This window comes from Sphaerodactylus townsendi, linkage group LG04 (assembly GCF_021028975.2).
Source record: "Sphaerodactylus townsendi isolate TG3544 linkage group LG04, MPM_Stown_v2.3, whole genome shotgun sequence".
NCBI lineage: Eukaryota > Metazoa > Chordata > Lepidosauria > Squamata > Sphaerodactylidae > Sphaerodactylus > Sphaerodactylus townsendi.
In genome coordinates this window covers 83,098,936-83,123,295 of record NC_059428.1, presented here as the reverse complement: position 1 = coordinate 83,123,295, position 24,360 = coordinate 83,098,936, and the positions used below count along the sequence as shown (strand labels likewise).

Below are 24,360 nucleotides of genomic sequence, written 5' to 3'. Positions count from 1 at the left end.
TTTTTAATGATCCGAATACAAGTTGAGGGTAGCTTTTTCAGCATTAAAAATGTGCTGAAAAAGTCTACTTATACACAAGTATATACGGTACTTCTAACATAGACATTACTCATATGGCATATGTTAGCCCCACTGGACAGACAGAATGCATGCAGAGCTGTAGTAGTTTCTTAATACCAACAAGATAGCATAAGAACAGATGAAATCTAATTAATACTAATTGCAAACAATGAAATGTAGAAAAACATATCACTTTGAATCACCTTAAAACAGTAACTCTTTAAGACTCATGATACAAAACCATTTATAGAGCAATGCTTATGAAATTATGAAGCAAGAATGAAAGAATAATACATACTTTGCCTAGCACACCATCACTGTGGTATTCTGGAGGTAGCTGGACTCCAAGAAAAGCTTTGTGACTGGCAATTGCAGCCTACTCCAAATTGTAATGTGACAATACAGAAAAATAAAGATCAAGTATTTTTAAAAGAAAAGAGACAGAGAACACAGAATAGAAAAAATTATTAAAGAGGTAAATAGTGAAATGTGGGTACATGCTTGGAGAAATATAATTTGTGAACAGAAAGGATTATGGAATTTGAAATGAAACATTAATTAGAAAGGCTTTGGTCCAAGTTTCTTGTGAGACCTTGTATGAGTTTACTCATCAAGCATTACAGGCATAGTAAACATACTATGTAAAGGAAAGACATAATACTTCTATAAGAATCAAGGTAAATTTAACTTTACAGAGGAAAGTAGCCTACAACCTACAGGCAAATATTTGTCTCTCACAGCCCCTTTTCGTATAAAGATGCATCCATTAGCTTAAATTCCCAGTTCTTATTAGTCTGTCAATTAAAGAATGGAAAAGAAACCATGATGACTTGTGCACTTACCAGAGGACTAAAAAAAGGTAAAGGTAGTCATCTGTACAAGAACCAGGCTGACCCACTGAGTGACATAACATCATGACATTTACTAGGCAGACATTATTCATGCCAACGTTGCAAAACATTTTTGAAATTAAGAGGCATTTCCAAAACAGACAATATAGCATGAGGGCAGGTTTGTGTTGTTTTAAGGTAAAAAGAAATCACTTCCACACAACAGCCCTTAGGTGCACCTGAAGGAGCTTTGGAGAGAACATATAATTTTATTTCTGCCATAAATTACTTCCTGTGATGTTAAAAAAATGTTTTTGTTTCCCCTCCTTTGGCAGCTCCCCCCCCCCCACTTCTGAGGTACTGGCAATTCACAAGAATAGTTTGGCAGGAAACCAGAAGTCTCCCACCAAATAGGAAAGCTGGTAAAAACCAGCTCCTCTCCTTGTGCCTATAGAAACTCTAGAAGTAATCCAAGCAACTGAAATTTCCTGAATATGGGGATCAGGGGATCAGTACCCACTCTGTACTCTGCCCCTGCCTCCATGGTCCCAATATGCTGATGACACAGCACATTCTGTTGATGGAGGGGGGGCAACTGCCCCGGCAGCTTTACAGCACTGTTTCGAGGTGGTCGCTGACTGGTTGAGGCAGAGCAGGTTAAAACTTAATCCATTGAAGACTGAGGTCCTTTGGCTGGGTCACGGGGAGGGGATTGAGGGCTTCCAGCTGCCGGTGCTCGAAGGGGTCCCTTTAAAGTTGATCTCTTCGGCCCACAACCTGGGGGTCCACCTGGATTCCTCTCTCGCTCTATGGAGGCCCAGGTGGCTCATGTGACCTGGGTAGCTTTCTTCCATCTTCGGCAGGCTCAGCGGCTGGCCCCTTACCTCTCCCAGGCTGACCTGGCCATGATGATCCTTGCTATGGTCCCCTCCAGGTTAGACTATTGTAACTGGCTTTACACAGGTCTGCCCTTGTGGATGATCCGGAAGTTGAAACTGGTCCAACATGCGGTGGTGCAAATGCTCATGGGTGGCTCTATTAGGGATCACATCTCCCCCGTGCTAAGCCGCCTGCATTGGCTCCCAGTGGAGTTCTGGATCACTTTCAAGGTGCTTGTACTAACCTTTAAGGCCCTTCATGGCCTGGGGCCCTCATACCTGCGAGACTGTCTTACCCCATATGCTCCCACTTGGCCTCTGCATTCTGCGGAGGCGAACTTACTGGTGGTCCCCAGCCCCTCAATGATGCAACTAGCCTCCACTCGGGCCAGGGCTTTTACTGCCCTGGCCCCAGCCTGGTGGAACATTCTTTCTCCAGCTGTTCGAGCCCTGTGGGACCTACATGAGCTCCACAGGCCCTGCAAAACAGAGCTGTTCCACCAGGCTTTTGGGGGAACTGGTCTCTGATTGTCCACTTCCCCATTTCCCCCCGCTGCAATATTCTCATATACCAGTGGTGGCGAACCTTTGGCACTCCAGATGTTATGGCCATGCTGGCAGGGGCTGATGGGAATTGTAGTCCATAACATCTGGAGTGCCAAAGGTTCGCCACCATGGCCATATACCATTCAGCTGATTGTTATAACTATGTTGCCCCCCTCGGTGGGGAGCAAAGGAGCTCTTGAGTGCCACATATAATTGGGGTTTTATCTGGATTAGATTTTAATGTATATATATTTAAGTTATGTATTGGTTTTATCATTCTGTCTTTGATTTTTGTTGTAAACTGCCCAGAGCCCTTCAAGGATGTGAGGTATAATAGCAGTAACAACAACAACAAGGTCCCTGAAGCTAGCAAAAGTCCAGAGATGCTGAGAGGAAAGGGTGTTGATTCCACTATGTTCTTCCTCTTCTGAGGAAGTTTCTCTTCTGGAACACAGCCTCTTCCCTTGTCTGTTGGCTCCTGATATTGGCCATGCATCCAACAGCCTACCCTGCTATCTAACACCTGTACTTCTTTTGTTTGATGGCCTGTGGTCTGGTCTGGTCTGGCCTGGCCACAACTGCTGGCAACAGCCCCTTCAAGGGGCCATTTGGTGATGAGTGGCACTGCACTTGAGCTGTTCAGACAGTGGTGGCCTGTAGGGAGCAGGGGAAGCCAACTGAGTGGTTGTTGGTGGCAACACAGGTGGTAGGCAGAAGTCAAAATCTCAAGACAGTTCATAAAAAGAAAACATGCTCTCATTTTGTTATGCATTTATATATAAAGAGCTCCCTGTTTCAAGAAGAAAGAGGCATCATGCCTATTATTCAGAAACTGACAACATGTGTCTTAAACTATTTTATTTATCTGATATTAATTTATTTAGAACATATGAAATGGCTTAAAATATTCAAATACTAGACTAAACTGTAAGTACTGTATAATATGTGGCACATATTTCTGTGCCTTAAATAGGTTATAAAAGGTGACAGACTGGGTCTAAGTGTAGTTTTTGGAAATTTTGAAGGTTTTTTATTACCAAGGTTGAACATATCTAACCAAAAGTTGGTTTACAAGAATCTTCTTGTTTTGATATCCTCTTGCTATTGTCAGCACCCTGTTTGACAGGTATGATATACAAGATACATTTCCTGTTGTAATTTTTGTGCTACAGAAACCAGCTAAATAATACACATAGACAGCAATCGAATGCTAGTTAATATCAAAAACATTGTTTCTGTTATCTGAAACTTCACTGTTTGAATCGGCTATGCTGTCTCGTGTTTAATAAAGTCATTTAAAGAACATTACTCTGTAACTCCAGAATCATTAAATGCTTTGGGCATTCTACAAGCCATTAATTTAATTGTGCTGCCTGTCAGAGGGATGCACAGAACATTCTGTTAATCAAGCTTCAGACAAGAGAATTTGTTGTTTGTGCACAATTAGGATGATACAGGTAACGGGCATAGCAAATCCAGATGGCTCATCATAATTTAATTTTTGCCTAACATACCGCAAAAACTGAAATGAAACAACAGACATATTTTTTCTTTATTTTTTACTTCTTTATTTTTCTTTTGGGGAGGTTATTTATTTAATTGCTTGTCTTTACATGTATTTATTTTTGAACAATGGAATGGCTGGAAGTGCCTTTAGTTATAATGTAAATATTAAATTGAAATTTCTGTATCTGTTTATGCATTGCATTTTGTGAATGCTGAAATGGAAACTTATTGCCAAAAAAAAGATCCATCTCTCCCATTCATTACGGCAACCATATTTATTGTGTGTTTCTCTCTGCTTCAGGCAATCCTGGACAGTTTCAAAGTCTAATACACAAGCTGTTAACTAATATATTAGGTATATATTCCATGTATTATGTTGACTTCTCAAAATCAAACAGCATAATCTGACCTCTATACCCAAACTATTGTCTCACCATGGTAACGCTCTGAGAAACAAAAGGCTGTTCCATAAGGCTGAATCTTTGTAATTTATTTTACAGATAAGTGCTTTCAATGGCTGGGTCGAGCTGTGCACACACCATCTCTGATTGAAATTGGTGACCAGAGTTCAACTCTCCAAGGAGCTTCTGCCACATAAAGGGGCACAGCGCAGTGACCTTTAATTACATGCAAGGCCACTTCTGCTTTGGGAACTGAAGTCCAGGATGTGAGCTGCAACTCCTAAGTCATGATTTAGAATTTACTGTTGGGTAGTAAATTAGCGAGACAGAAGTTTAATTGTTTGCTTTAAAGGAGTCAGCAAAAAGGAAACTCTCCTCTCAGCCTTATCTCTGAACATTTCATTGCTAAAACAACAGAAAATACAATCCACAGAATATTTATGAATCTTAGTTCTTTTCCCATGTGTAAAGGCTTAAATCAGTGTCTAAACCTTATCATTCAAAATACTTCTCATTGAAGGATTTACCCATTCAGCTCAGTGAGGCTCAAAGGTCGTATCTCAAAATATGCATTCAACTTCTGCCAAGCTTGCTTTTCTCAAATTAATAGTTTCTTCCTTCTTGGATGAAATTTGGATTTAAATGTTTTTATAGGAATATAATGATGCTATCTACCCTCTAAAAAACAAAAAATACTTTCGAACTTTCCCTTTTTAAAGGCACTAGCTTTTTTTATTTGTAGTTACAAAATATATACAGTAAGCTCACATGCCCCATTCAGAATGTTCAAAATCATGCTAAGATACTTAAAGACGTAGCTCAGAAATCATAATATAGCTCTAATTTCTTTTGATCAAAGATCCAGTTCTCAGACTACCTTTCAACACATGATTGAATTTCAACACAGGACCATACAATGTACACAACAGGTATTGCCTATGTCACCAGCACAATATACTGAAGCAGTTATGTGATTGAGAGAGAGGTCCTAAGCAAGGCTTCTCATAGCATTGCGAACTTTGAGTTGTGAAATTTCTGGAGATTTGGTGCATGCAGCGGGGCACAGTTTGGTTAGGGGAGGGATCTCAGCAGGGAAGTGGTGCCATTGAATCTACCCTTCCAAGTTCACAGTCATCAGACTGACGATCAGCTGTAATTCTGGAAGAAATCCAGGTCCCACCTGAAGGTTGATAAACCTACCTCTGAGAATCCTGCTCACATCTATTCTTAGGCCCAGGAAGTCTTTTTGGTTTTTTTAGGATGGCAAAATGAATGTACTGAACTTGGTGCGTACCAGCTTTAAACATGCCACAAGGAAAGTTGCTGAGCAATGGCATATAGGAAACTAATCCATGGACAATAGACAGTTGTACGACTGCCCCCAGGTCATGGCATACACAGCAGTTATCAGCAAAATTAGTTTTTTGTTTCTTTTCTGCTGGCATACAAAATGGGGCAATTTGTTTGATGAATATTATTTATCTCAATGGATGCAACTTGAAAGAAACACCACCCTGACATATGATGGGCTGAATTCCTTGGGAAATAAACCCAGTCTTATCTTTGATACACTGTAAAGCATCCTTTCTATTTCTGATCCCATATGCTATTCGTTTTCCTGCATAATTGAGTGCTCAGCTTCAGGTGCCCCTACTAACTTGCTACTACTTAGTAGGAGAGCTTTCATCTCATCTTCTATCCTATTCTATCCTGGTGGATTTCGCATGGAACCAATATAATGTCTTTAGGATATTATATATAGCATTTTAGGGAAGAATTTCACAAAGCATCCAAAGTCAAAAGTTATTTATTAAAAAGAAAATGTTTAAAAGCACACTTTTAGCCCAGCACTAGATGGAGCAAGAGAAATGACAGAAACACAATTTCTCTGCCCCTATCTCTTTTCAGATGTTAGAATATAGGACAGACTCTTGAGCTTAGGATGCTGAAGATCTCTACAGAATTTCCATTACATGAAAGTTTTCTCCAGCTCCCTGGGACAGCAATGGTCAAAATGGCTACTTCAGTCAGACCACATATAAGAGCTCTGTCTCCCCTGAGAGATCCAGGCAAAAGACAGAACTTTATCCTTGCTCCCAGTAGTTTTATTAATTCCCTCTCTCCACCCACTGACCAGGCCAGCCTGTATCAAAGAATTTTCAGTTTTCTTCCTGAAGTCTTTTGTAGCATAGAATTGTCTTTCTGAAGTCCTTTCTAGCATTTTGGAGTCTCCAAATCTCTGATGCATGCTTGGAAAATGCAGTTGGGGGAGGGGGGCTTCACCCATCCCATTGACTCTTATTACCTCTTTTCTAAAAAGGTGGCTGAGGTGAGGCTGCAAAGCAACTGAACTAACTTCTGTCGTTCTCCTACCCAGAGGGGGGGAAATGGTTAAAACATTCCCTTCAAACCTCAAGAGAAAAAGTCATTCCTTCACAGTCTGCATCTAAAATTCACTATTTGTGACAATATGTATTAGCAGTTACTAGCCAGAATGACTAAATAGGAATCTTCATATTCAGATGCCACTAATATAAGTTGCTGAGAGATAATGGTAGAGGAAGATTATGGTGACATCCTTGTGAGCATCTGGTTGATCACTGCAGGAATCAGGATGTTGGACTAGATAAACCTTTCACTCTGATACAGCAAAGCTGCTCATGCACTAACTGAATGGATTACTGCAGTCATAGGTAACAGCAATACCTGACGTGCACATTTGAAGATAGTAGTGCCAAGGAAGTTTTTCTTGCACAAAATTCCTTCAAAATTAACACTTAAAAAAACATAAGCTATTAAATACTTACTGTGTTTTTCTGAGACACCATGTCCTGCAAAAGAAAAGTGGGGAGGTTTGTATAAGGACTGTAATGTAAATGCTATTTTAACTGTATGGCATATATCCAGCTGACTAATACTGTTGGATATTCCATAACCTAACAATATACCTAGCATTTTGTTACTACAACACATTCATTACAACTTAAAGGTGCAACATGTTTGTAATCATTATGTCATGGATCCAACAAGCCAGGCTCAGACGCATCAGAGGAAGACCCAGATGAACTCCAAGAAGGGACAGGTTTCCAGTCTGAATCAGACCTAGAAGTCCCAGGGATTCCCCAACACCACAGAGTTTCCCTCAGATCAAATTGTTCCCTGAAAACTTGATCTGCCACAACTCAGCAGGAACAGCAGAGACAGTGGGCCTGTACAGAAGCAGCCAGGCAGCGACACAGTGGCAGGACTGCATCTTGCTTTCCAGCTCTTGTTCTGATGCCAGCTAAGCCTTGACAATCAAATCCGAGGTGGGGCTGTTGGGATCTTGCTGGACTGACCAGTTCACAAGGCTCCAGCTCATGGGCTCAAGACCCAGACTAAGACTCCAGACACATATGCTACCCAGGAAGACCCTTCTTGCTGCTGCATCTGGAGTCATAACAGTTTATAAACTTTCACATTTACTTCTGTATTATAACACATGTGAATATTCCCTTTCAACTCAACAGTGTTACATGGGCAAAGGACATGATTCATAGCAAAACATGATGACATCCAATTTTGGGAATAAATGGAATCCTACCTTCAGTGACTGAGCAGTATCAGCATCAGTGTCATTGTAGAGTATAACATTATTGGCCATGTCAAAGCTTTCACGTACTCCAAGATGATAGAATAAGGATGGCTGCCTGGAAACATCACTCATATCCACTACTGCAACATCTGCAATATACACGTTTGTCTGTATTTTAATACTGTTTGATTGCTCACCACCTCGAGGATTCTAAGTTGGGTGGGAAAGCAGCATATAAGTGTTTTAAATAAATAAAATAAATGCATGCAAAAATATGATAAAACTAGCATAAGAGACATATCTCTATATTAATTTATATTTCCTCAGAAAATAATATCAAAGAACTGTTGCTGTAGGGAAGAAGAAAGACCAGGATTCCTATTTTTGAAGTCCAGTGCAACATCGCTGAATAATGATAGAACAAAGAATCTGACATTTCGATTTAGCTTCAAATATATAGCGCTCATGTCCAAAAGCAAAATATCCATTATAGTTAGAAAAGGTCTGCATTTAATTTATAAACCAGAAAACACATTACAATTTAAAGGTTTAAGTGTCTTCATGTATTTCTCATACATGTATTTATCATTCTAGGATACATTCCTCAGATTAGATTCAAGGTGCTGTTTATCATTCTAGGATACATTCCTCAGATTAGATTCAAGGTGCTGTTTTAACCTTTAAAGACTTAAACAGGCTTGGACTTTTACACCTGCAGGACTGCCTTTGATGAGGAACACAGAAGAAACCTTCTACCTTTTCTAGAACTCTTGCAATCCAGTTTCATGAACAACCAAAAAATACAACACCAATTATAATCTACAGATTAGATCTAGTAACAATCACTATTTACATGTTAAACTAATGAATTCTGTATCACAGAAATGTGACTGTTTAGAAGTATGTACCATTCTGTAGTGAATTTTTAAACAACTAATAGTTTCAGTTTTACTTTATTGAGAAGGTTGAAAAAAAATGATTGTGAGCAAACAGGTTCAAATGAAGATGTTTGTCATATGTGCGTACATCCATTCCTTAAGCATGAGCCAATCAGCAGATACCTAAATCCATGGATCCATTCCCCACTGAAAAAAAAGAGATTTTTCTCCACAAATTTGCAGAAATTGCTTAAACCTGTAAACAATGTTGGAGGGGATTAAATCTCCCCAAAGAAAAGTGTTGTCTCAGGCCCCTTCCACACACGCAAAATAATGTGTTTTCAAACCACTTTCACAACTGTTTGCAAGTGGATTTTGCCATTCCGCACAGCTTCAAAGAGCACTGAAAGCAGTTTGAAAGTGCATTATTCTGCATGTGCGAAATGAGCCTCAGATTCACTCACTTTTTTCAGTGCAGTCTCAGCAACTATGCAAGGGCAGGTGCCAGGGCTATCCTGGTGGTAGAAGCTGGGAGCTATAACAGTTTACTGGCAGCAGCTGTGAGGATTGAAGTGGATCATGAGTTGCAGCAGGCGTAACCTTCCAGTTAGTGATCATATAGCCAGCATGATCTACATCACAAAGTCAATTTGGAGTGAGGGTAAAGTGAGAAACAGTAATTATACAGCCTCACAGAACAATTACCAGTAGGGATATTTTTCCACATTCTAGCAAAGGAGTTATCAAAAAGAACTCCTATTAGTATTCACAGAAAGCTGAAATGAAAGCAAAAGTTTGTAAGCTATTTCATGTATTGGTTATTCCTGTTTGGGGTGAAACAGCCCCCCAAAACTTGGAAATTACTTGCATTTATTGCCTAACTGTTCAGCATTCTGCTCTGAAATCACAATCATGTTGTTCACTTTGACACCACTAGGGGTTTAGGACTTCTCTACAGGGCTCCAAGGGAAACGAGACCAGGGGAACAAGTGCCAACAAAAGAGAATGCCCAGCAGCCTGAAAAATCAGAGAGGATGCAAGGAGATCAACCAGTAGGAAACGTATGGTTTGCTAAATCTGTTCTGGGCCTAATTCCTGCAGGTATACCCTGCCTCACCATACCCACCCTGGCTGCAGTCACCTTCATAGGGCAACACAATTCATATGTAGTTTATTCAGATAAGTTTGCCACTCCTTAATAAACAAAAATAACTATCCAAATGGGAGATGAATGATAAGAGATGAATGAAGAGCCATTCAACTTCATTAATCTCCAATAAATTTTGACCACTAAAAAGTTGATCTCATGAGACTGTATGAATAAACTCCTCCACTATTACAGTTAGATATTATTAATTTTTCATAAGTGTGGGGCATCCTTATGTGTATCAGGAAGCCAAGTTTCTGACCAATCAGCTACAAACTCTTTAGGTAACCTTTTTTAAAGCCCCATTCTTTCACTAGCAAAAAAAATTTCAGTATGACAACATAGAATAACTATGAAGATTATCATTATGTGCAGCATTTTGAACATTTCAAATATGGTATCTAATGTGAAGTATTGTGGTTCATTGTTGGATTAATTTTAATTTAGAAATATATAATGTTGTGGATAAATGGGCCTTCTATCTGCACAGATATTTTCAGTAGCTGTCAAAAGCCGGTCAGTACGCTGTACACACAGTGGAAATATGTGATGTCCAATATGTACAGTTTAAAATAAAGCTCATGAAAACTTGAAATCACATTTGAGAGGCAATATAATTCACTGCATAAAATTCCAGAGCAATAGCCATGTTAATCTTGCCAACAAACAAACCAATAGGACCCTTGTTGCAATCTAGGAACTAATAATTTTTTATTCTAGCATGATTTTTCATGGATTATGTTACAGTAAAACACTGTTAGACTTTAAAGTGCTACAAGACATTTAATGCAATCCTGTGCAGAATTAGTCCAGTCTAAACCTGCTGAAATGAATGTGCTTAGACTGGAGTGACTCTTCAGGTCACAATGTTAGTTATTTTCAGTGTTTATCGTTTCATCTAAAAGTATTTCAACTTCAATATGTTTCTATAAGAATAAATATGAAGATTCACAGGGATTTGGCCCGTTAAAACAGGATGGTGCAAGAATCTGATACTTGGGTGAGTTCCAGTTTAGAAGAATTTCTAAAAAAAACAATGCTTCTGGCCCAGAAAAAAATATTCCACTGCAATTAGAGAAACTGCTGGTACAAATTCCTTTTCTTTCCTTCCCTTCAACTATCAAAAATATTTTATTTGAATCATATTCATAAAGAGAATAGGTTCACGGTGGCAATTTATTCCTATAAACCGGAAATGCTGTTAACATTTTCTTAATTGCTAGATGGTACACCAGATTTGATTGTTGCTATATTATATACATAGAGATTATGAATGTTTTCTTGAAAGCAGGTCCTGCTGATTTCAGCTAGACTTCCTTCCAAGCCAGTGTACAGAGAATTCTAGTACATGTATCACCATTATACAGTAACCAATAAAAAGGCAATGATTTTTGCCACATCAACCCTATTCCATTCATATATGTGGTAAGAATGGGTACTTATAACACCGATAAGGCTGTTTTCACTATGTGAATGTACATTCACGTAGTCATAGTAATCATGTGACATAAAAAGTATCATATGATTCTCTTTTAAGTACCTCAGTCTTATATTCAAAACTGTCCACTTTCCCAAACCAAACTATGGGCCAATAAATATATGCATGCACATTTATCTATTAACTTATTTAAGAAATTTCTATCCTACCTGTTCTCCTCATACTAATAGTAATAGCTTGACTGTTATCAGGCACTAGACACAGGAATGCTATTCTGCAGACAATAGGTATAATGCTATTCTGCAGACACTCCATTTGTGGCCGATTTCTTACTGGGTTTAATTTAAAGTATCAGCTATTACATACAAAACCTTTAATGACTTTTGCAGGACTGCCTCTCCTTGCTACAAAAGCTTTGCTCATCTGAGCAGAGTCTTCTGCAGGTGCCAACCTGGGCAAAATCGATAGCGGCCCACATGCATGCTTTCTCCTTTGTGGCTGCTACCTCATTGAATGACCTGCCTATTGAAGTCAGGAAAACTCCGACTCTCCTGGCTTTCCTCAAACTATGTGAAACTGAATTACTCAAGAGGACTTTTCTCTGCAGGCAGTAGGATTGCACTGCACAAAATGGTTTACAAACCTTACTTGAATAAATGACTGTGGTCTATACTGCTGTGTATAGCTTACTGTAAGTAGGATCCTATTAGGTAATTAATTAGGTCATTAATGCATCATGTTAATACTTAGGCTATGCTTCAGTTCTTTCTGGTTGGGTCCAGATTTGTACAATTCTAATCCATTGTTTATTGAATGTCCCATTGTGTTTCTTGTATTGATTCACTATGTGTAAGCTGCCTAGAGTTCCTGTGAGAAAGGCATAAATAAATAAACTAAGGCAATTAACGAAACAAGAATTGCAAAGACACAAAAACAGTACACCATCCCATCAACAAGATAGAAATAAGGCACAAGTTTAAAATGTTCTTGTTAAAAAGCATACAGTTTGAAACCCCTCGTTCACTTACTGCCTTACAGCCACCCACACAAATTATTTCCATTTAACACTGAACTTCTCTGAGGAGACTGATGTATGATTCCTATTTCACTTGCATCATTTTCAGGGCAATTTCTACCACGATATGTTCTTCTTCTATTTAGGTACTTTCCTGTCTTATCAGTTCCTATTTACTTTTCTCTGCATCCCTGTCGTCTTCACTTGAACACTGATAAGCTCTCTTGACAGACACTGTCACCATGAATGTAAAACTCAGAACCCATCTGTACAATTATTAATCTCCAAAGCTAACTGCTTTTGTACATACATACATAAAGACACTGTGCCAACCTTGGCATTTATTTAGCACAATAAATGTCTGTTAAACCAAAACAGAACCATGGTGACCCACCAGCTGCTTTTGGTCTCTGTTATCTACAATTTTGTGAAGACAGCATACTGTAGGAAGTAACAGTCACAGTCAAACACTGCTATTCCTAAATATATACTAGTGCTGGTGTTGAGTTACAATTGTACCAAAAACTACATCTATCACCATTCTCATAGAACACTTAAAATAGCTGCCTTGCTTATTTTCAGTGTTCATGTGTCATCTGGTTCGCAAAGAAAATGCGTTCTGATTATTATACGATGTGAATGTATTTTAAATATGTTCAAAGAGACATTAGTGTAATCATCATGACATAAATGTAATACCTTTTCGGTGGCATAAGTCCATTAAGCCCAATGGGGGTTTTCTAGCTTTTTTGTGTTTTTGCCTCCCCATGCTGCTGGAAAGCCTTCTTGGGAACAGTGGTACAGCACGGCCAAAATGCCGCATCTGGGCACCTGACTGTTGTAGGAAAACATAGAGAGGCAAAGTGATCTTGGAGATATGAGGGTCCAAGACCAAACAGGGCCTTAAATTGTTCCCAGTAGTTGATGGGCAGCTAATGGAGTGATTGAAGAAGGGGTGTAATGTGCATATCCCATTCAGCTCCCGCTAATAACCCAGCTGTACTATTCTGTACCAAATGCAATTTCTGGGTTGACTTCAGGTGCAGGAGGAGGCCATGGCTGAAATGATAGAGCATCGGTTTAGCATGCAGGTCTCAGGTTCAGTCCCCAGTATCTCCAGTCAAGGATCACATCTTAGGTGATGGGAAAGACCTCAGTCTGAGACCTGGAGAGTAACTCAAGTCTAAGTAGACAAAACTGATCTTGATGGACCAACTGCCTGATTCAATATAAGGCAGCTTCATCAGTTCATGGGCAGACTCATGTGGAGTATATTGCAACAGTCTAATATTTGTGGCATGGATCCAGATGGCTAGATTGACTGAGTCAAGGTAGGGGACATTTTCCAGGGCTGACAAAATTGGAAGAAAGCATTTTTTGCAGTTGCATTAATTTTATATACCAACATTTACTCAATAGTTTTGAGGTACCAAACAATATCCATAAAGAGCAAGAATATTACAATATACCTTCAAAAAACCAGTTTATCCTCCAATACTTGAGCTCTAAATGGACTACCACAAGTGATATGTTCGTGCCTCTACACTTTTTTGCTAGTTTAGCACTTCCTCTGATGCAGTTTTAAGGGTTTTTAAACTGTTTTTGAGGTTATACAGTCCCACTATAGGAGTAGCATTGGAAAGCAGTGATCTGCAATGTTTACAGTGTTAGTTAAAAATATTTCCTGACTTAAAATGTCAACATCAAGTATTAGAAAAGACTTTTTGCAAATATGTAAAATAGTAACAAATGAGTCTTTTTGATTAAATTGGACAAAATATTTACTTTTCTTTTTACTGTGGATATTATAAATGTCCCAAGACAAACAGACTAACTAGTTTCCTATCCAGCTTTGTGATTTTGCATTTTCATCGGTATTGTTTTCCTTTCTCTTTCAAATCGCTTTTATTTATTTATTTTAACTTGATATACCGCCCCATCCCCAAAGGGCTTTGTAAACTTATTAGTTGCTTAATGGTTGCTGATAAAAAGCAGTGAACACACATTAACAGGGATAATTTTTTCATTTGCATTTTTAGACTAAATAAAGTTAGTCAAAGACGCAGGTACAACTACTGGCTTTTAATCAGACCTTCCTTTTTCAAGTTAGTCTCAAAGTTGTAGCCAAAAGCTATTACAGCTGTTCTTTAAATCATCATCTGATACCACAGATTCCATGCAGCTGTACAAGTTTTAAAGTAATAAGCAACACAAAAAGCTGGCCCCGAGCACCAGAATGTGTGCTGATGTTCAGCCTAATGCGAATAAAGTTCAGAGGTTAAGGGACAGATATGCTCATTCCCCATTTATTGTTCAGAATAACAGATCTTTGCCAAAAAAACAGAAAGTAGTGAGTTAGACAACGTGAGGTCCTGCCATTTACTTGTGTAACTGCTAGAGAGATGTATGTATAGCAGTGTGGACCACGGAAGTTGTGTGAGAACCATCCCTGCTCAGTCCAACAAAAAGGACTCCACCTCATTGCTAAGACTGTGCTTTCAGCAAAATGACAGCAGAGGAGGAATAGGAAGATTTTGTTCCACCTTTTCTTTTCATAGCCCTTTATACCAGCTGCTCCCCTCCTAATTCTGTGTTTGATTCGGAATTCTGTAGCCTGTTGCAACACACTGTGCCCAGGCAAAACACAGCCTCTGTGCTCTACCACTGCTCAGCCCAGATTAAAAGAGCTGTGTTGGCTGGGAGTTGGAAGGGGAAAGAAAAGTCCATTGAAACTGACAAGTCCCAGCTTGTAGTGTACTATTTATTCTATAAGACTTTCAAACGTATAGATTTAGATGTCCAGACCTTTTCCTCTAAGCCCCTGAGAATAAGTTTTCCCTCTCAATCAGCACAAGTTTGCACCAAATTCTTATTAGATAGACTCATACAGAACATATCCATCAACAGGTATTGCAGGATGGAGACAACCTGTTTTGGATTATATAACACTGCCTCTAAAGGAGCAGGTAAAGGTAGCCTTAGCCATGGGGCATCCAAGGTAGCTGCCCTGAACTCCATGCTGGAGCAGGGAGACTGCCATGCAGCCAGCTGCCCTCCAGCCCCAGCAGCAGTACCTTCACTCAGGCTGATCACCGTGCCTTGCCTGCTTGTCATGACTTGCCCTTGTCCAAGCCTGATCCTGTCATTTCTCCCGACTGGAATGTGGGAACCTTCCATTGGGATGCTTCTCTTTATTAAAAAAACCCCGCTCCCTTCAATCTTTCTTACCAATTTATGCTCACTTGCCAACAAGATAGATGAAATACTTCTTTTAAACAGATGCAATTCTGATTTTTACAAGCGATCTGTGCCCTAGTGCTTTACTCTTTAAAACCTGGCTAAAATGCAGATAACATTGATGATAATAGCATGTGCATACCGGGGTTTCAGATATTTGCCCCCCGTTCAGACAGGGATTGCAGAATTCATCAGGGAAGAAAAAGGAGGAGGGATTTATGTATATACATCAACAAAGCTGGTGTCAAGACATAACAATGAATTCAAAATTCTGTGATGAAAATTTGGAAGTTCTGCTTGTGTGAGTACAAACCCTTTTATTTCCCCTCAGGGGGAATAGAATTCCAGTTCTATTTTTTGGTTTCATATTCATCCACAGAAGCATCTGTAAAAGGCATTAAGAACTCTTCACAACCGTCATTTGTATTTATGGAGGCTTTGAAGCCAAATACCACAATTCACTGGTTATTATTTTGGGAGATTTAAACAAAGCAAGAGCTCTAAAGGGAGAGATGACCTACCAAAATGTCACTTTCAGCATGTCAACTGTCCCACCAGAGGCAGGAGAGAATATCTTAGACCACTGCTATACAACACTGAAAGATGCTTATCCGGTCTTTACCACGAACGACAGCTGTGAGTGCATTCTGATCATTGCATGATTCACCTTTGTACCAGTTTACAAACAAAAGATTTAAAAGCCACAAAACCAATAATTGTAAATCCAAGTGCCAAGAACTTTGGACTGGGGAAGAGGTAAAGTTAAAGCTGCAGGCTTGCTCTATGACTCGTACAGACTCGGAATATTTTTTAAAGACACCTCTGGATTTGGATGGAACTCACAGATACTGTAACATCATATATGTCAGCTTCTGTAAGAGATTCTTGTGTATATCAAACCAGGAACTTAGCGTATATATAGTAACAATAAACCTTAGTTCACAGCTAAACCTTAAGCGAAGTTACGTGCTGTACCTGGAAAAGAAGAGGCTCTACTAGAAAGGGTGATAGGAATGCTGTGCAATCAGGCTGAAATATATTATAAGGGAGATCAGAGCAGCAAAAAGAAACTACTCTGAAAAGCTAAAAAAATCAGTTTTTCACCAAGCTGGAACAGCGCAAACATGTGGAAAACTCTCAAAAAATATCACCGGTTACAGTAAAACCATAGCACCTTCCCAAGCTGAAGGCGAAATCAACAAATTGGCAGACAGCTAGGCACGTGTTCCTACTGCTAGGTTTGAAGAAACAATCTACAGTCACCTTTCTCTCCAATACAACCTCTATCTCAGATGCACCAACTTAATAGCCAAACTTCCTATAACTGAGACTCCATTTCATCACGGGTTTACAACCCCTAGTGATCTCAGAAAAGGAAGTGCAAGATCTGACCCCTAAGACAGAGCCTTTGGAGGAAAGCACCAGGCCCAGACAAGATAACACCTTCTTGCCTAAAGAGTCTGTGCTGTCCAATTCAGCCTCCATCTTCACCCAAATTCCTAAACAAATCACTTCTTATGAGATGTGCTATGTTCCTTCCTGCTTCAAACGCTGGCTCACTACCGGTCACCCAGTGTCTGAAGGAAAGCCCACTTCCATCAAGGAACTTCAACGAGCTTACAGACCAGTTGCTCTAACATCTGTGGTTATGAAACTCTTTGAAAGGCTAGTGATGTACCATTTGAAAACCATCACGGATCCACTGTTGTTGACCCCTTGCAATTTGCATACCGGGCAAAGCTAGATCGACAGATGATGCTGTTAATAATATGGCTTTCGCACTATATCCCTACAGCATCTTGAATCACAAAGAGACCACTATGCAAAGGGGTCCTCTTTGTTGACTTTAGTTCAGCATTCAATGCACTATCAGACCCGGACGATTCTTCTAAATCCAAACTAAATCAGCTTAGCAATTTTCCTGAGCATATTTGTAAGTGGATCACAAGCTTCCTAACAGATAGGAAACAGCAGGTGGGAAGCTAGGAAAAAATTACATCAGACACACCTGTAAAATGAGCTACAGGGTCCCCTAAAGGGCTGTGTGTACTTTCACCCACTTCTCTCTGTATACCAATGACTGCATCTCAAATGATCCATCTGTTTAAAATACTGAAATTGTACCGCAGATGATACAACAGTGATTTGGTCCTCTCATTCGAGACAAACTGATGGGGAAACCGCATACAGACGGGAGGTTGAACAACTAGCCTCGTGGTGCCACTGGAACAATCTAGAACTGAACACACTTAAAACCGGTGGTAAAATGGTGGGTAGATTTCAGGAGAAACCCTTCCTCCCATCATCTACCTCCTCTCACAATGCTAGACAAACACAGAGCTTGTATCAACTTAGTTGCAGAGACCTTTAAATTTCTAGGCTCCATCACTATCTCATGACCTAAAATGGACACCTAATATCAAAATGTCATTAAAAAAGCACAACAAAGATATGTTCTTTCTGCGCCAACTCAGGAAGCTGTCACAAACTGCCCAAGGAGCTGCTGATACAGTCTTTCCTAGTACAGAGGAATCATTGAGTCTGTCATGGCCTGTACCTCTATAACTGTGTGTTTTGGTTCCTGCAACCCAACAAGATCGACACAGACTTCTAGGAGAATAAATCAGAACTGCAGAACAAACAATTGCTGCTCACCTGCCTTCCATTCAGTACCTGTATCCTGCACGGGTCAAAAAAAGCGACTGTGAAAATATTTACTGACCTCTCTGGCATCCTGGACATAAAACTGTTTCCAACTCTTACCCTCTGGGAAGCGTCCGCTACAGAGCACTGCACACCAGAGACAACGGTAGACATAAGAACAGTTTTTTCCCGAATGCCATCACTCTGTTAAACAAATAATTCTCTCGGATAATGTCAAACTATTTATTATATATTTATTATATATAATTACTGCACTACTTTTTTTCATCATTCCTATTACCTCCATCTCCTCCCAATTATGACTGTATGACTATAGCCTGTGCTGACATTTCATTTTATTTTATGATTTTACATTTTATGTTTTTATTACTATTGATTGTTTCCCTGATTGCTTACTAGACCTATATGACAATCATTAAGTGCTGTACCTTATGATTCTTGACAAATGTATTTTCTTTTATGTACACTGAGAGCATATGCACCGGAGACAAATTCCTTGTGTGTCCAATCACACTTGGCCAATAAAGATTCTATTCTATTCTATTCTATTCGCTTGTTACTCTCACTTTCTGGTGCAGGCTAATTAGTTTGGTATGTAGTTGCTTGGTCTGCACTGGGGAGTATGAGTTGTTTTGTCTTGGTGAAGGTTGTACCTTGGCCTTCCCCGGAAATGATGGGGCGCCTGCTCTCCTCTTGGGAACTGGTGCCGAAGAGTGATGTCTGGTGATATGGAACTTAGGCATTGAGGGAAGGGGGGGGATGGAAGTGAGGGTATCATGGAAGTTCCTTTGGTGCACAAACTCTAGTACTGCCAGTGGATGTCTAAATGCTTAATCCTGATGCTTTTTTCAATAAAGGAAATAATTTGAACATCAAGTCTTGTTACTGTATTCCTCACCCTGTTCCCTTCCCATTACTGCCTCTAGAAGCAGCTAGACTGGCCTCACATACACTCTGCCTGACTAAGAGCAAGTGATAGGAAATTAATGGCATGGTGGGGGTACCACTAACACTCTATTTTATCAGTTTTATATACCGCCCTCCCCCGAAGGGCTCGGGGCGGTGTCCAACATTATCCATAAAAACAATTAAAATCAGTAACACAATCAATAACTAATAATAAGAACCATATAACTTATAGCTTCAACTCCCACCCCTCCCCCTTACTTGCACCCACGGGAGGCCAGATGTTTTTTGTTTTTATATGGCAAAAAGTCGATGTTACCTTGGCTGGCCAAATGCCTGGTGGAACAGGTCCATTTTGCAGGCCCTGTGGAAACTCTGTAAGTCTCACAGGGCCCTGATCTCACCCGGGAGCCTGTTCCACCAAGTAGGGGCCAGGACTGTAAAGGCCCTGGCCCTTGCAGAGGCCAGCCAGATCGCCTTGGGGCCAGGGATCACCAGCAGGTCCGTCTCGGATGAGCAGAGGGGTCTAGAAGGGCGATATATGAGGTTGCTGTGGGGGGGAGGGGGAAGAGAGATGGTCTGTGTTCTTCATGATTGGCTTCTCATCAAGACTGGCACAGTCACCCATGCTCTGATTGCACCCAGATTAGATTACTGCACACTACATGGGGCTGGCTCAGAAGTCTCAACAGATAGTAAATGGTTCAGCCAGATTACTGCCAGAACTTGGCTACACATCACGCCAATCCTGAAAGAAAGTCATTGGCTGCCTATCATGTTGTGGGCTCAACTCAAGATGCTGATTATTACCTTTAAATCCTACAATTATCTGGAAACAGAATACCTGAAGACCACCTCTTTCTCCCACATGTTGCTGCCAGACAAAATCTTTCACACAGGCCATTCTCAACGAGTCCCCATCTGCAGAAGCAAGGGCTGGTGTTTCCCACCTTTACTACTGCAAAAGCTGAGCTTTGCTTTCATTTAAGTGCTATAAAGCTTCTTTTTACCCAGGTTTTAATTTATTAACTGGATGGTTTTGTATGCAGATTTATTACTGTCGTTTCAAATTCATATGATAGCCTTTCAGGCATTCCTTTTATAGTTTTGTCAGCCATTTGGTCTCTCAGGCACAATGAAGTATATAGGATTTTAAAAAAATAAATAAGGGGAAAGCTCAATAAATCATTTAGGATTAAATACCAGAGGTGGTGAATAGGTTTTATTTCATGTCCTGCTATAATAGAAAACTTCTGAGGACATGAAGTTGGTACCTGCAGGAAAGAGAGTGATGGAAAATATTGATGATCTTGCTGAAATACAGCAAGGTGATTCTGGAGTTCATATAATAAGATCTAAGTGCCTGCAAAAAGCTCATCTGAAAGTTATTAAGGATGCTGCAAATTTAAGTTTTATTAAAATGTAAAACAGAGCAAAAGCGATAATGTTTTTTTAAAAATATGTCAATGTAGACAGTTTATTTTCCACTCACCATAACCGGCTCCCTCTGCAATCTTGAGCGTCCTCAGTCAAAATTCTTGAGGTCTATCTTACAGCTCCCAAACAACATTTCAAACGCTGCATTGCGTATAGAGACTGGCCTAATTTCAGTACAAGCAGAACTATGGACACTCTCTATACTATATTGGCTCAGGCTATGCTATTGCCAGAGGGGTCTTGCAAGACTTGTCTTGTCTGACATATTTGTTCCCACGTGGCTTAGAGCAGTTTTACGGAAACTATCACATTATGGACTCTCTCAACAACTAATTACCAGCATGAATTATGATAGAGCTAGGGATCTTGTTAAACTTAGAATCATAGATGTCGAGAGGCAACACGATCTGAATAAACTTAAACACCCAATTTTCAGTAAAATAATGCTGAATAAACTTTCAATAATGCCTTATCTTACTTCTTTGTTTAACGTTAACTATCGAAGAGCCTACAGCCTACTCCGTTACAACGCCCTTTCGTCCAACTATACCAACGGGATTTATAACAAAGTACCAACTGAGGGTAGAATTTGCAGTTGCCAAATAGGAGGTGTTGAAAACTCGGAACATATATTATTTGAATGCTCATACTATGATGAGATACGTTGGATGCTTCTGTCCTTTGACCAGACAAACTCTCCTTTGGCTAAGAAAGAAAAGGTTAAAATACTGTTATCAGATACCAATAAAAATCTAACGTATTCTGTTGCCAAGTTTGCCTGGATATCAAGTAAAATCAGGAAGGCCCGGAAGGCCCGACAGAGCACTACTGGCTCTGCCAGCTAATCCTTATTATTAATTATTATTAGACTGACCTTCCACTCATTATTTTGAGCTGATGTTCTGAGTTCCTGAGGCCTATTATCTGCATTTTGTTAACTGTTTTAATCTGTATATTTGTAATATCTGTAAATTTTACGATTTTAATTTTTTTGGATCTTGCTGGTCAATGACCGTAAATAAACTATGATGATGATGATGACAGTTTATTTTACTTACATGATCTGAGTTGAACTAAGATAAAAGTCTTTTAAATAATACATTAATTACACTGCGATTATTCTGTTATCCTCACAGCACTACCAGAAGTCAGTCCCTACCATTGCTTCTGACCAGTTTGTGAACTGACGCAGCAGAACACCAATCTCTCTACTCAAGCATGTTATGAAAACTTTAAACACAGAGTTTAAAATTTATAACAAAATGAAAGGCACTATAAGACAGTGTTGTTGTTTTCACTGCAACAATACCCAGCACTCCTGCATACAAAAAATGGTAACAGTTTAGAATGCATGTGGTCCAGCACACATGTTGGACACCAATGTGTGGAATGCAGGGTCAGCACATTAACCCGTCTTTATCCCGAGAGGCTGGCTGCCCACCACCTGATTCATGACCGGGTCTTGTTTCTTGCACCCTTGCTTAGAACTGGGGATTCCAGGCACAGGTCAACATCTAGGCACAGAGCAGGGGTTACTGGAGGCGGAGGAGGCAGTTGTGAATTTCCTGCTTTGTGCATGGGTTGGACTAGAAGATCCTCGCGGTCCTTCCCAGCTCTTTGCTTTTCATGTTTCTATGTCCTACCACTGCAATGCTGAGATATCCCTGCTTCTACACAACGGCTGAGAGGACAGGACGGAGATCTGTCCTCCTCGCTACAGACCGATGTCGAAACGGCTAGTAGCCCACCTTGCGCCCCGATCCACAGGAGAAAGTTTTTATAGCCACGCTACAGAGTAAGAGCCAAATATCTCACATCTCTGTCATCCATTAAGCAACGTCGTTTATTTATGTTAGGACGTCTTAACAGCTTCCCATCAACGGTAACCTCTGGGAGATACCTTCAGATCCCCAAACAACAGAGACATTGTCGAAGGCTTTCACGTGTCGAACATTGGAGTGTGTGGTTTTGGGCTGTATGGTCAGCAGCTTCTAGCTCTCCTGACGTTTTACGGTCTGGTATCTTCAGGATTTGATGCAAGGGGCATGGAGTATAGATAGCTGAGGAGAATTGGGTGGAGGAGTCTGTGAGTAACAAAGAAGGCAGCCTTCTTTGTTACTCACAGACAAGGTTTCTCCACCCACCCTGGACACTCCAACAGATATATATACTCCACTTGCTTTCCCAACATCAGATCCTCTGAAGATGCCAGCCACAGATGCAGGCGAAACGTCAGGAGAGAATGCTGCTAGAACAGGGCCATACAGCCCGGAAACCACACAGCACCCAAACAGAGACATTGTGGTTGTGTATCTCCTGATACCATATCCCATATTCTCAAAATAATGACTCTATAAGCGCGTGTTCAGCAGGGCGGCGGAAGCAAATAAGCCCGGCTAGTGCTCCTCCGCCCCTGCGCCCGCCAGCCAGGTGAAGGCGGCTGCAAAGCGCCAGGGGCGCAAACGAACCGGGAAGGGGCAGTTTTCCATTCCTCCCGCTGCTCAGCCGCTCCTGCAGCGGAGCTGACCCCTGTCCCGAGAAGGGGGAGCCTCGCCTCTCAGCCTGGCCTTTGCCCGCTGCTCCCTTTGCTTCCCTCCCTCCCTGCCTCCCTCCCTGCCTGCCTGCCCGCCCAGTGCCCACTCACCCGCGTCGTAGAAGACGTCCAGCACCGCCGTCTCGCCGAAGTCCAACTCGCCAAAGTTGACCGTGGCGAGGTGGGCTCCCTCGGCCGCGCAGGCTCGCACCAGGCACTGCAGCGCCCCGGCTTCGGCGCCTTTGGGGTTGTGGTCGTTGAGCACATACACGGCTCGCAGGCAGCGCTGGCGCAACACCGGCCCGCCGCCCTCCCCGCCGGCAGCTGCGATTGCTGCGCCCGGCGCCGCCTCAGAACCAGCCAGCGCCTCCGGAGCGCCCGGGGGACTGAGCTGCTGCTCGGAGGAGTCCCCGCCGCCGGTGCCCTGCTGCTGTTCCGCGGCCGCTGAGGCGCCGGCGCCCCCCGGGGTTTCCATGGGGCTCCGCCCGGCCACCGCGCTACATGAGGCGGCGGGTGCTCTCGGTGCCCTTGGAGGTGACTGCCGGGAGCCCGGCGCCTGCCTGCGGGCGTGCGCTGCAGCAACACCGGCCGAGCCAAAACAAACTTCTCTCGCGCGCCGCCTCTTGCTTCGGGGGAAGAGTCTCGCCCTGGGGAAGGCAACGCCCAGGAGGCTCCTCTCCCTGCCCGGCCAGGCTCTTGCAGGCTGAGCTCCGGAAAGCTCCCGCAGAACTGGAATCACTCGGCCGAGGCCTGTGTCTGTCCGGGGTGAGAAGGTCGACGGCACGGCCGCTTTTGCGCAAACGTCTGGTCTGTTTAATCTTCCCGTGGCCCTTATAAAACACCTTGGAATCGAGGCGCCGAGCCAGCAGGGCCCCGCCTCCTTTTCCTGGAAAGCGGGCTCAGGGTCCACCGGGACCGCGGAGAAGTCGGTGCCAACGGGACCTTAGGTGACCGCTAGCTCTTCCCCTGATGCCTTTGACAAACGCGGCTCTGCTAGGCTCGCACCACAATTAACTCTTAGTTTTTAAGATGTCACAAGATTCTTTGTTGTCATATCTAGACTATATCAGAGGGTTTTTTTTAAAAAAAGAACCGAATAACACTTAATTGGGCAGGTACACAGCTTGATTTTCAATTGGTTAGTTGCTTAAGTAGCATGCATTTCCATGGTCACACATGGAAAATGTCTTTTGGGAGAACTGAGATCTGCACCTAGTAGAAGCAGTGCAGAGTACTGCCCTTATTTATCCTGAAGGCCAGACCAAATTAATTGTCAACATCAGCATTCTAGAACAGGGACCAGTCGATCC

General features: G+C 41.5%; 1 protein-coding gene across 4 annotated transcripts in view; it reads right to left on the bottom strand.

The window, feature by feature from the left end:
* The window catches only part of MAP3K15 (mitogen-activated protein kinase kinase kinase 15), an 89,767-nt gene extending 66,080 nt beyond the window's left edge, over positions 1-23,687 (bottom strand). For 2 of the 4 annotated variants that reach the window (XM_048493101.1, XM_048493103.1), the window contains exons 1-3: positions 23,162-23,687; positions 7,805-7,944; positions 7,029-7,052 (exon numbers count right to left, since the gene is read on the bottom strand). In XM_048493101.1, the coding sequence (XP_048349058.1) occupies positions 7,029-7,052; positions 7,805-7,944; positions 23,162-23,525 (528 nt within the window). In that variant the 5' untranslated portion in view covers positions 23,526-23,687. Of the gene's footprint in view, positions 1-358; positions 437-7,028; positions 7,058-7,804; positions 7,945-23,161 lie in introns of those variants that run through there. The other 2 variants (XM_048493100.1, XM_048493102.1) reach the window with 2 other exon arrangements.
* Positions 23,688-24,360: the final 673 nt, after the last annotated feature.